The sequence below is a fragment of the Brienomyrus brachyistius genome, chromosome 19, assembly GCF_023856365.1.
Source record: "Brienomyrus brachyistius isolate T26 chromosome 19, BBRACH_0.4, whole genome shotgun sequence".
Classification (NCBI taxonomy): domain Eukaryota; kingdom Metazoa; phylum Chordata; class Actinopteri; order Osteoglossiformes; family Mormyridae; genus Brienomyrus; species Brienomyrus brachyistius.
The window spans coordinates 21,251,947-21,264,552 of NC_064551.1; the positions used below are offsets into that span (position 1 = coordinate 21,251,947).

General features: G+C 44.4%; 2 protein-coding genes across 5 annotated transcripts; one reads left to right on the top strand and one right to left on the bottom strand.

Moving 5' to 3' along the window:
* Nucleotides 1-1,018: 1,018 nt before the first annotated feature.
* On the bottom strand, nucleotides 1,019-4,722 carry armt1 (acidic residue methyltransferase 1). Of its 3 annotated transcripts, none has more exons than XM_048985780.1 (5): nucleotides 4,584-4,722; nucleotides 4,075-4,180; nucleotides 3,556-3,797; nucleotides 2,931-3,096; nucleotides 1,019-2,710 (listed from the first exon to the last, which is right to left on the bottom strand). In XM_048985780.1, exons 1-5 carry the CDS (start codon nucleotides 4,640-4,642, stop codon nucleotides 1,919-1,921), a joined length of 1,365 nt encoding a protein of 454 aa, XP_048841737.1. In that variant the 5' UTR covers nucleotides 4,643-4,722; the 3' UTR covers nucleotides 1,019-1,918. The 3 variants fall into 3 exon arrangements, with proteins under 3 accessions (XP_048841737.1, XP_048841738.1, XP_048841739.1); XM_048985781.1 differs by lacking the exon at nucleotides 4,584-4,722 and adding an exon at nucleotides 4,425-4,573 and having other exon boundaries at nucleotides 3,556-3,747; XM_048985782.1 differs by lacking the exon at nucleotides 4,584-4,722 and adding an exon at nucleotides 4,425-4,573.
* On the top strand, nucleotides 4,637-11,312 carry rmnd1 (required for meiotic nuclear division 1 homolog). 2 transcript variants are annotated; one of them, XM_048985783.1, is made up of 12 exons: nucleotides 4,637-4,751; nucleotides 5,285-5,699; nucleotides 6,105-6,213; nucleotides 6,302-6,377; nucleotides 6,492-6,531; nucleotides 6,946-7,046; nucleotides 7,694-7,800; nucleotides 8,935-8,999; nucleotides 9,475-9,551; nucleotides 9,645-9,765; nucleotides 10,046-10,162; nucleotides 11,024-11,312. In XM_048985783.1, the coding sequence occupies exons 2-12, from the start codon at nucleotides 5,292-5,294 to the stop codon at nucleotides 11,054-11,056; spliced, it is 1,254 nt and encodes a 417-aa protein (XP_048841740.1). In that variant the 5' UTR covers nucleotides 4,637-4,751; nucleotides 5,285-5,291; the 3' UTR covers nucleotides 11,057-11,312. The 2 variants fall into 2 exon arrangements, 1 of the variants encoding a protein (XP_048841740.1); XR_007383848.1 differs by lacking the exon at nucleotides 4,637-4,751 and having other exon boundaries at nucleotides 4,770-5,699; nucleotides 9,475-9,532; nucleotides 11,024-11,045.
* The last annotated feature ends 1,294 nt before the right edge of the window (nucleotides 11,313-12,606 follow it).

A 12,606-nucleotide genomic window follows, 5' to 3' on the forward strand; every position in this document is an offset into this window, starting at 1 on the left:
TGTGCTGTCCTTTGTGGTTATTTTTTATATACACCGTAGAACTGATTAACAATGGAGTAGCCAAATGTTGACCCCAAGCAAATATGCAGAAATGAAATTTATTAGCAATGCAGAAGGATTTTATTTACAATTATCACCTTTTCAGAGGGGTCTATGAACTGTGCTTATTACAATAAAAAATTGCCCATTGCCCAGATTTCAACATTAATTTGATAAGTCGGCAGTTTTTCCCATTGAGGGCATTTCCCTTTTATTCAGGTTCAGTGTACTGATGGAGGGCATCGCAGTGAGTGACTGCCATCTTACCAGTGCCCATGCTTTTAAAGAGATTTAATTCATGAATTAGAATTCCAACTTAAACTGGAAAATTCTATAGGATTCTTTTTTATAATTGCAGGGAATGTAACCTATGATATTCCAAGAATTTCTACATTGTACATATCACAAACATTACCTCCCTTATTCTCCTGAAACATCGATGTAACACCCCATAACATCCCTCAGTCCACTTTCCAGCTGCAGAGTTGTAAAAAGGGGGGGGGGCACATGGGTATATCCCACACAGCTGGGCTGGGCTGAGAAACACTGGCTTAGGCCTTAGTCTTACCTGCAAAGCCGTTCCATCTCATCACAAGCTCAGATCTTCCACTGAGACCAGTTTTATCCACTGCATCGCCTGAAGCCCCAAAGGAGGCAGCAATGACGGCTCCTCGTGGGCATGGTCTCCCGCTACTGTGTTTTTTTCCGTGAGACCAGAGTATCATATTCCAAGCGAAATACCCAGTTGAGGCCCTGGTCAAACACTTGGCCAGCAGCGTGTCACCCTGCCTGCTAAAGGTCCACACTGATGGGCCTCCTCAGTCAGTCTTCATGGTACGAGAGAGAAAAAGGTGAGGGAGACCCTGGACAGGAAGCCGGCACATCACAGGGCACGTTACAAATTAACACGAGATTACCACTTTATCTCCCAGGGCGTACTTGCTGACAAGTATTAGTCACAAAAATAAAGATTCTCAGGAACAATTTGGATGAATTTATTAGTAGGAAAAGCGCATACATGTCGTCATGTTTACAGCCAGCACCATCACAAAAGTGGGAGGAGCCTCAAATCAGTGCAGTATTGCAGTATCCCTGTTGTGTCAGCAGTTTAAATTTTAAATGTAAACTGTCGTCACTTTAAACTCACACACATGGTGTGCGTACAGAACAGCCACCACGAAGTGCATTTCAAGTCCCAGAGCAGAAATAAAGCAAAAGAAACGTAGCTAAATAACTGATCGTAAATGTTTTCCTGGTACGTTCACATAAACGGGAAAAACATATGCCTGTAGATCCAAGAAAAGCAATCAAATGTCTGTAAACACTACACAAGCTCCAGACTACTACACAACATGAAGGCTTTTTATGAAGTTAGAAAACAGGATTAACATAAGCCATTTAAGAGCCCAGAAATCACTTCTACGCTGCTTTATTGATACCGCCATCATCACAGCCAGATACGTACAGCTCCACGACCAGCAACCCAAAAAGTGCCAAATGTAGTAACAGTACTTCAAGCACTGATTTAAGATTCACCCAAATAACTGGTACAGCCAGCCAATTTTCAACCAATAAACCTCATGATTGGATAAAAACTTTAAGAAAACAGTTTGGCAACCTTTATAAACATTCAGAAAAAAAATATCAAAATGGTGCAATTAAAATTAAAGAATTCATTTGTCTTTGAAGCAATAGAATTATACATGTAGATCACTAACACTGAAAATATATACTAGTGTTAAGTAATAAGTAAGATTTAGCCACTGACATTTTGTGCTGTCGCATAATACAATACTTTCAAGGATAATTTCCCATGTTGCTGCACTTCCTGTGCATGTCAGCTCTTCCTTGCTGCACTTCCTGTGTGTATCAGACACCATCACTTCCTGTGGGGATTCTGCTGCTCATTGCTGGGGCAGAAGAACTGTACCACAGCAAACCGCCCACCGGTCATCCAGTCAGGCTCCTGGGCTGTCAGGTCCTCCCCACGGCCCGGAGGGAGACCCACCTGCACGTTGGCCTTCAGGGTCCGTAGACTACAGAGGGGCGCAGGTTCGAATCCTCTCAGGGCCCTCTGGAAGGGCACGGTGTGGTCCCAAGCCCGGTCACAGGTCAGCTTCCTGTAGTTGAGATCGCCCTTAAACAGGATCAAGTGTGTCTGCTGGAGGAAGTTATGCAGGTCAGGCGCATCGGCTGCCATGTCACAAAATTCATGCGGGAGGGTCCAGAACAGGTGGTTGTGGAAGGACCAGACCCCATCTTTTATGTACTTCTGCCATCGGGTGCCACACCAGGACACCCACCTGTGATTGGTCGCTAATGTCTGCTTTATGGTCCAATCAAAATCTTTCCTGGTGGTGTCAGAGACAAACCATGGAATGGACTTCCCATGGAAGCAGATTTCTCGAGCAAGTCCAGAGGACACAAGGAAATCAGCCAGGACCAGGTCAGTGACCAGCTCAAAGCCTGCGTTGTCCAGGATGAAGTCCACTCTCACCTGTGGCTTCTCGCCCGACATGTTGCTCTTCATCAGGGTGGACCAGACCATGCTGGAGTCATCCACCAAGATGAAGGGCTTCAGCTCTACAAGGGAATCAATAGGGCTACATTTCTGGGCATTCTCCTTACCCGCTGATATTGACAGATCACACCTGTTTCCCCATAAGGACACCTTAAAAAAAATGAATACAAGACATTAAAGTAACCAAACGACCCAAGAAACACAAGTGACAGACACAAACTTATCTTGACAGCAGTGAATCACTCTTCCTTCTGGACAAGGTATGATATTCTGAGGTATTTTAACAAAAACACTATACTATTATTTTGCACCCGAAAGTTTCCCAGGCGACTGGCAGTGACCCCCTCCCCAATCACCAGTCAATGCTGACCTGCAGCAGCTGAAGGAAATGCCCCTGAAGTTGGCCCTCAGGGAGCCCCTCTACGCCCTCCAGCAGCCCATGCAGGTGTGTGCAGATGGCTTTTATGGCTTGTTGGGAATCGAAATAGCTCTGCGTTTTGGCCTCCTTGAACACGTCGAAATCACTGACTGGGGGACTGGGGGCAACGAGAGAGAAAATAAGGTTGACCTCAAAATCAGCCAGTCTTCACAGCAGATCAGGTATAATATACCAAGTTTAACTATTCAATTCAATGCATTTTTATATAGCACCTTTCACATTCTTTACATGGGTGTATTGTAATACATTACTACATCATATATACGGAATACAAGAAAAGGTTAACGCCAATGTGCATGCCTCCAAATAACATTTTTACACCAATACACTAGATTTTAATATCAAGTGCAACCTCATTCTCCTACTTGGGTGAATGACATAAATTTTTAGTACTGATAGGAAAAATTATACACCCAAATCTACAGCAGTAGCAAGGACTACTGGTAGTCACTGCAAAAAACATGAAAATAATGCATGCAAAATGGGGTGCAATCTGTACCTAACAGCACCTAATAACCCCGTCCATTAAGGGCCTCTATATTTTCGAGCAGCTCACTTCAAGTTCAGGGATTCCTGGATCCTGCGATACATGTAGCATTCCACGTAAAGCCAGGGGGATTTAAACCAGCTGGGAGCTTCCTGCTTGTCCAATAATGCCTGCTGCTTCTGCAGGTACTGGTTCCAGAGGTCCGTATCAGCCATCCCATCTTCTAGTTCAATGATGGGCTTGTCCGTTTGTAGCTCATTCCTTAGTTTGGACAAGAGGGAAATTGTTCTCTTTTCTGCCTGGACACCTTCCTGGATAAAATTCACACCACGACAAGGTATATTATGAACAGTTTTTAATATTTACCAGTTGATGAATGCTTCATTGTAATATATAACAAACAGTGTAGGATGGCATATGTGACAGCAATGCACGGAGATAAAGCTGAACAAGATTCTAAAGTTGTACAAGGAGTATGATTTACAGTGGCAGTGACAGCAATGACGCAATGTTCCCGTATTCTACACAATTGCTCAATCCTTCTCCAAAACGGAAGCTGTCGGATATACAGATAAAAAATATCCTCACCTCCCCATGCTCTTCGAAAAACTTGTTCTTATTTCGATGAATGGTGTCGATTACTTTGGTAAGAATGGTCGGCAGTCTGTCCTTAACTGTCAAGTATGCAAAAGACCTGTGGGGAGGAAAATGACAATTAGTAGCTAACTCACACGCAACACTAACATTCAAAACGGCCATTAATCGTTCAACGAATATTTCGACATTGAAGACGTTCTCTGGAATAATTTGCTGTCAGCGAATGAAATGCTTACTGCTAACAGCAATATATATATATATATATATATATATATATATATATATATATATATATATATATGGACAAAAATCTGAACAATTAGCTGTCACAACTGAAATACCTGCTTATCTAAACGTAATAAGATCATCAATGCTGTCAATTTAAATGTATAACTGGTCACAACATAAAAACACATTTTAATAATATCCCCCATGCACAATTGCAGGAATTCACTACAGTGCTATACTGTGCTGTGTTGAACTGTGATGTAGGCGCTTACCCTACAAATTTAGCAGACAGAGACCGGGGAACATCTGTAACAGGAGCGTGCGCCGCCATCTTGGCAACCCGGAAGTAGCCCAAAGAGTATTCAAATGAAACTTTATTGGCTGCGACACAGCGAACACAGCGATGGAGGCGTGGATGCGGTGTAATGACACAAATTAGTGTAGGTTTTTATATATATATATAATAATACCCCAGACTCATCGACGTGAAATGACTTATCTTTTTAAATATAACAAGTCGCTGCTTTAAAATTTAATTTCTCTGTTACTTACATTATCTGCCTCGTTTTTTTTTACTGATAAGTAATAGGATGTAAATTAATGAATGTCGATATCGTTAATAATCACGTTGTTGGAGGTAAAGCTATGTATGTGGTCAGTTTTGTGATAGTTGATGGTTAATGGCGAAGTGGCTAGATGAACTCTCTTTGACTAGCTAACTCGTTCAAGGTCAGTTTCTTTGTAATTGGCTAAGTACCGGCTAAGTTTGAAGCGAGTTGGCTGCAGTGATCTGAAGACCTACGTACGCACTGAGCTCCCAATATTGCATCGAGGCACGCCTTTCAGTTTATCCCATTACTGTGGTACTCTGACCGTGGAAGACAGGACAGTGTTTCTTTTGGCATAAATGTTATTCTGCACGGAGTAATCTGTGATGGTACTAATATAACTAATCACACTCACCCCTGTTTAGATGCGGTATGTTTATTAGGTTTGGCAGAGCCCTAACCCGGATCCGGGAGTCCCTGGGCAAGACTTGCTTTTTTGGGCACCATCCACATGAACGGGTGTCATCACCATCGTGGAGCTACCCAGTCGCGTCGCTGACTGCAAAATCCCAGCCATGGGTCTGCCTATCAGGCGATTGGCGATACAGTGGGGACTCTCTCATAGTTTCCCGTCTAGGACGAGGGAAATGCTTTCTTGGGCCGCACCTGTACTTCCTCTCCTGCCCGCAAAGCTCAAGGCTCAACGTGCGGCTACAATCCACATCCGTGTCCTTACCGGGTAAAAAACAGGGAACCGCTACAGCGAAGAGGCCGCCCAAGGGACCAAGGACCAAGCAGCCCTCCCGAGCCAATGTAGCCGCCCAAGAGGACGATGGCACGGTACTTGAAGCGCTGCCAACCGGCATCACGATATCAAGACAGTCCAAACAGTGCTGAGGCGATCTGATTTGTCTGAAATCTATGAATCTTCTCTGTAATGTATAAAATCAGATTGTGAGCATACTTTTCGACCTCAGATAAATATGCATTCTGCAGATTTTATGATTGTGTCGATTTAAACGTATGATATAATCTAAGTAATTCTCAGAACCACTTTGTGAACGTTTAGTTAATCTTTTTAAGGAGACTTGAATGTTGTTGTGCATATTAGGGTGAGTGTAATGATCTCACTGGTGTATTGGAAATTGCATTGTATTGTAAAAGTCTGTTGATTATTCATCCAGCCCTGCTGGTGGTATCCTCCCTCTTGCAGTTCTGTGAATGTGTCGTCCTCATGTCCCATAGGAAGTAATGCAGTGTGTCGCTTTTGCCACTGCCGACCACTACGTGTTACCGTCGCTCTGTCACGACCTGGTAGTCAACGGGTTCTTTGAAGTCAAAGACTTTCCCAGAGGTGTGTGTGCTCATGCTCCAGCAATGGCTGAGACCTTCCTAGCAGCTGTGTTATATTTATGGAGACCCTTCAATGTTTGTGCTTCTAGATGCTTCCAACGTCCTCGTCATGGGAACAGAGATGGCAGCGAAGCCCTATGATCAACCGCTTATGTTTTTCTTCCGGTAAGTTTGAGTTGATGATTAGATTATGAGCCTGAAATTTCTATGGTATCAAGATATTCAGCTGCAGTGGTTGTGGTTACTATCACTGCATCCTGGGCCCATTTGTTCTTCCAGGGAAGGTGCTGTTGTTTTCTGGAATGTGGAGGAGAGGACGGTGAGTTTGCTGAAGCCTGTGGAAAGAGCCCCCCCTTTCAGTCCCTTTACCCTTTGTTTTTAAGGGCTCATTGGACATGTGGTTGTCCAACAGACATTTGCACTGGGTTTTTCCTGCAGTTGTCAAGCTGGCTTATTTGAAGTGTTATGTCATTTAAAAAAAAAAAAAAACCTGTTGGTATTATCTTTGCATGACGTGACAGCTGTTTAAATTCTTGCAATGCAAGGGCAACATGTAGCATGCCCAAAACTGTGTCGCATCTTCTTATACAAAAACTTGGATTATTAGACCCATAATCAGTTGAAATTATATGGGTTTTGCTCTGTGGCTCTGCACAGAAAATAGCATATTGCTAATAACGACATGATTGCAGCGACATGATTGGGACACGGTCTTGGTGCTCCTGCGTTTCAGATGAAGCTGGTGATGAGGACCCTGGAACTGCACGAGATCCAACCATATGAGGTGGCCCTCGTGCACTGGGAGAACGAGGAGATCGGCTACACCCTGGGCGCGTAGGTGCATCTCGGAACACGCACCGTCGCTCTCCGCGGGACAGTCAGGCCAGCCCTGTCTGTCTGTTTCTCACCTAATTTTTTACGCAGCTCAGAGTCTCTTTTAAACCCAGATTAAGACGTTTTCACTGCAACGGAGCTATGATGTGGCCGTTGAAACCAGACCTGGCTCCACGTTGGTTAGCTGCTGTAATATATCCATTACCTTGATGCCTGTTGTTTGACTGGTCGCCATCTGGCCTTTCCTGATGTTCTGATATTTAAGTAGATTTTTGTACACAATATTCAAATCTTATGCGTAACATCATGTATACAGTAAGCAAGAATTAGATACATTTGTTGTCAATTGATTTACTAATTTGTTTACTGTACAACCATCCATTTTCCCATAATGCTTATCCATGGTTTTATATGTACATAATACAATGAAACATACAATAAATAAAAAATCATAATAACTCCTCTGTACTTATATAGGTTATATGTGTATAAATGAGGCATCGGTGCAGTGTCATGTCAGACATAAGTTTGTCTATGTGTGATTCCATATGAAAAGTGTTGCACAGGATTGAATAACTGCACATGGGCCGACGTTCTTTGGATTTCCTGGGCCGCTGCTGATGCAGTGGGTCTGTGTTTCGTCCCAGAGGGAGCTCCAGACTGCACCATGGGAGCTTCCACCTGGACAGTGAGTTGGACCAGGACCTGGCTGTGCTGGAGAAGTTTGCGTTCTCCAACGCGCTCTCGCTGTCAGGTGGAGAGCCTTCTCATCTGTTCCCGTCGTACCAGCTGCCATCCCTTGTCCTCACGTGCACTTCGGCGAGCAGCAAATGTTCACGACTTCATTGTAGCCGAGCCTAGTCCGGCTGCAGAGCGCTCTCATTAAAAGCGAAAAAGACCGTAAATTGGATTTGGGGTGGGAGGACGGGGGTGCACCGTTTTGGGGTTGGAGGGGGTCAGGGGCTGTTCATCTTCTGCGGATAAGAGCCATGAGATTATAATCTTTTTGTTTTTAAGACTATTGCTTTGAAACGGCTCCTCTAATGCACCTCGCAGCTAAAATGAGCAAACGGTTTGGCCTTGTGTAGATACAGTTTGTTATTGGTCTGCCCCACTCCAGCCCTGATTGGCTCGGTTCTGTCCACTCCAGTTCCGTCAGCAGCCTCTCGCACAGCTGGGGTGCTGAGCCCCTCCCCCGCCGGCAGCTTCACGGCACTAACCTTTTACATAATTGATCAGCGCGGATGGGTGCCTGCCCCTGGGGCAGCATTCAAGCAAGACGCCATCCTCGGGCGTCCCTTGTTCAGGGTGACCGTTACCATGGAGACGCTAAGCCCATCTGTGAAAGAGGTGCAGCACCAGGGAGGGGTGCCGGGGGGGGACATTAAATTTTGGGGAAGGAGTCCCTTTGTTCTTGGTTTTGTGAAGGTTTGGGACTCAAATATGATCTGCGATCTCGGTCTTCATGTTGGGACGTCACTGGTCCCAGTCTGACTCGCTTTGTCCTTGTTGACTTTAATCAGAGTTTGTTTTTTGGGGGGGGGGGGGGCATCTTGGTCAGCAGAAGGGTAAGATGCAGGTGCAAATCCCATCATTCTTATAGCTGCAGCTGGAAGCTCATTGTTCATGTTTATGACTAGAACTGGAAGCCTGATAAAATGCTGTTTGGGCAAAAATTTCTAATGAATTAGCAGATGTTCACAGCGCACATTTTATATATAACTGTCACCTGACTTCCAGGGTTCGGGGTTCAAATGCTTCCATCAATAATGGATCACTTTTTCCCTACATTAGCCTGTTGGTAACTGGTAATTATCAGCTGTGTGTCTAACTTGGAGGTGTTATTTTTAATATCATGATCCATTCTTTCTCCTTTTTTGGGTCACAGTGAAGTTGGCCATCTGGGAGGTGTCTCTGGACAACTTTGTTGACTCGATTCAGTCCATTCCTGAGGTAGGTGCACTAAGCCTCATGGGATACCAGCTCACTTTGTTACCTCCTAAGCAGTTTCATGAGAACAGCAGGCATGAGACATTTTAAGACACATCTTCTGCAAATATGTTTGCTTCCACCAGCTACAGAGATATCCCCGAAAGGCTAGTTGGATGACACGCATCAGTCATATTTCTGTCATATTTGAGCATATTTGCTTTGTCTGAGAACAATGACAAGATGTGTGTTTTCCATGGTGGTAATGAGAACCAGAAATGCTTGCCAGGTTGTAGCGTACCCCATTGGAAGACTATATAAGGCTGGATCTTACCTGAGAGAAGGTGTTTCAGAAATGAGATTTAGTTTGGGGGGGGAGTTAAAGAATTTGGTCTGCCCACTCACCACATTTAGACTCTAATGAGAATAAATCCAGTATTTACATCCACCAGGAGAGTCGTCCGCTAAGATTCATAGCCTGTGAATTTATCTCGAGTAGATGCTCAAGTCGGGGAAGAGAGTGAGACTGTCCAGAGCAGAAGTCATGCAAAAAATTGGTGAGCTCTTCGCCCTGCGGTAAGAACGCTCAAAGACCACAATACGCCAAACTCCCAATTGCCTCCCATCCTCGTCAGTTCGGCACATACCTCTCCCCATTCTGCCTTGCAGACATCGGATCAACCTCAGCTCGGACCTGCTCATCACCCCCGACTTCTACTGGGACAGAGAGAACCTGGAGCAGCTCTACGATAAGACTTGCCAGTTCCTCAGCATTAATCGCAGAGTCAAGGTGAGAGTTTTCCCCAAATTGTCCTAGTTGACTTTTTGTCTAGTTGCAAATTCTCACCCATAGCGTTATTTTGTTCTAAGTGGTTTGTAAGAACCGCTCGTTCGGGCTTCCAGACAGATCTGAACCAAGGTTCAGAAAGGTTTTGTGGAAATGATCCTATGAAACAGTGCTGGGTCATGTGTCTCACCTGTAAGAGGCGCAGTGGCTTGCAGCCAGAGCCGGATGCGGGTTCCCCCAGCACACAGCCGCAGTCATGATGTGTTGTGCTGCATCGTTGCAGGTGATGAATGAGAAGCTGCAGCACTGCACCGAGCTGACGGACCTGATGCGGAACCACCTGAGCGAGAAACACGGACTGCGGCTGGAGTGGATGATCGTCATTCTCATCACCATCGAGGTTTGGAGATCATGTTTGCAAGCGGCAGGGTGCCTTGGTCGCTCTGGTGGGAAAGGCAGTCACCAGGTCCATTCCCCAAATACTGTGTGTGTGTGTGTGTGTGTGTGTGTGTGTGTGTGTGTATGTGAAACACTTAACAGGCAGAAACTTGGGCACAGGTCAGATTTGTCTTTTTGGGGATCAGGAAATGGCTTTACAATGGAAGATCAATGGGGCAAATGGACAAAAAATAGCCATTATACCAGAAAAAAACAAATACTCACTGTAAATACACAGAATGACTATGACTTTCCTGTCTTGACCAAACTGGTCCACATTATAGGGGTCAAAACACGCCAATATGTACAAGTCACAGGGATAATGGAACAAGTCAGCGCAGTTATTAGTCACATGATGCCGGTGACCCCACCTTTGACACTGCTCCTCCAACCACCTGAAGTGGATCATTAAACTGCGTATGAAGAATCATCTCTAAAACTGGCAGGAAGGGTCAGGTGCATTTCGAGAAGGAATTCGTAAGGGTCGACATGTCTGGACTTTGACATTGATTAACTCCATTACATTATTAATAGGTAATCATTCTGGTTCTTGATGCCGGTGTTTTCAGAGGAGTGTCTGTGAGCAGGAAGTTTATTGATAAACAAACATGGATTATATCCTGGTGGTGGCAAAATAGTGACGTAATCAAAGGGTTGTGCTGTTCAAAGGCTGCAAGCTTCCCGCCTCTGCCCTTTCCTCATTGGATGTCTGTGTGTGATTGAGCTCCTTGCCAGCAAACCAAAGACTGCTTTCAGGTGCTTGATTTATTTGCCATGCTACTGCAGTCTTCCTAAAAGCATTCCTTTTTTTTGCCCCCGGTAGGTAATGTTTGAACTTGCAAGAGTCATCTTCTGATCAGGTCCCCCTCCGATGGACATTCTTCCTCACGGCTGCAGTTGAAAGCAGGGGCCGTGCACGTTTCAGCAGTCATTAGAAGAGAAAAGTATATTTAGGAATTTGTGTGATTACTGCAAGTACATGTAGATGCTGCACTCATTTTAAGTATGAAGAATGCAGCCAACATTCGTCATTTTCCTTCCATAGGCTGCCACAGATTATTGAAATGTGTTGTGGACCTTCCATTTGCATTAAAGCGTGCGCTTCTCCTCCACTTCTCCTGCTTTCCTGAGTGTCGAATCCACCTGGATTGGTGTCTCAGCTAATTCACAGGTGTGGCCGGATAGAGTTTGAGCTGTCCCTCCCCCTCCCCATATCAGGCTGTCGTTTGGGCAGGTGTTTCCTCAAACTCCATGCCCTGTAAATCCCTGGTGACTTTTTTTTTTTGACAAACTGACTGTTGATTAATGGTGTTTTTCCTCCCGCCTGCCTTGGGGATGAAGTTCTAACACAGGGGTGAAGTGAGCACGAGCAGATCAAGGAGAGCTGAGATGTGGACCAAGGATTTGGTTTTACTGAGGGGGAGATCTAGAGGTCTGCCCACTTTAGCTATGTACTCCTGCTGCTGTACTCTCTGACATTCTGTTGCTCATGTCTTTCTGTATTTTTTATTTTTTCAAATTTAGCTATGCTATTTATAAAAATAAAAAAAAATCTCGTACACGCACGTTACAGTATCAGAATCGGTAACTCTGTATGAAATTCCAGTTAAAAACAGTAGACCTTATCTCCATTATCTAGTCTTGATGTTAAAATAATATCTATGAAGATACCGGTTGGATCAAGTTTTCGCAGTGTCCTGGGCCTTCATTTTCCACTGAGGTCTTCTGGCCGAGGTTAGGCGTTGTAGGTCTTATTATCAGACGAACGGTAGGGTGACTTGAATCGACTTTTATTTGCTAAATAAAACTAGTTAAAACAGCGAATACGATTTAAAGTATTACATCTAAATACTTAAAACTGGTTTTATATATTTTAACGGTAACTTAAAGACATAAGCGGCTTACTTGGCTTGGTATTTTTTATTTTTTACATGCGTTTAAATAACTATATAAATATTCAAATGTCGGGAAACGGCGCTATAATGTGCCCACACTGTTTTCTCCGCAAACAACGGCGCCGGGCGAAATGCAAGGCTGAGAGGGGAGGGAGAACAGATCGGCGCCGGGGCTCGGAGCTCCTCGCACATGTCAGCGTGCATGCACCCAAGTCACCAATGCAGCTGAGGCGCAGAGTGGGTATTCATGTGCGATTAAATGTGCGCTGTATTGCTCAAATATTAATACCCACTAACATCTTAACAACTGGTCCTTTATGAATTCAACTATCGTTTCGTGCAACATAGCTACGTTTCACTTACCGATTGGTCGGATTCTTGGTAGATTTTATCATCTCGATTTATTAGGTTATTCTCTTCTATTAAGTAGATCATTTAGTAAAAATTGTACGCTGGCGCTGCGCAAGAAATTAGAGGTTTGGTGCGTCGGTCCGTTAAACGAGAACTTCCT

Coding starts and splice junctions, on each gene's coding strand:
- armt1 (XM_048985780.1), bottom strand. CDS start 4,642: ATGGCGGCGCACGCTCCTGTTACAGATGTTCCCCGGTCTCTGTCTGCT. Junction 4,181..4,583: donor CTGTCTGCTAAATTTGTAGG/GTAAGCGCCTAC, acceptor TCCTCCCCACAG/GTCTTTTGCATACTTGACAG. Junction 2,711..2,930: donor ATTTCCTTCAGCTGCTGCAG/GTCAGCATTGAC, acceptor ATTTTTTTTAAG/GTGTCCTTATGGGGAAACAG.
- rmnd1 (XM_048985783.1), top strand. CDS start 5,292: ATGTTTATTAGGTTTGGCAGAGCCCTAACCCGGATCCGGGAGTCCCTG. Junction 5,700..6,104: donor CCCAAGAGGACGATGGCACG/GTACTTGAAGCG, acceptor CATGTCCCATAG/GAAGTAATGCAGTGTGTCGC. Junction 9,000..9,474: donor CGATTCAGTCCATTCCTGAG/GTAGGTGCACTA, acceptor TATCTCGAGTAG/ATGCTCAAGTCGGGGAAGAG.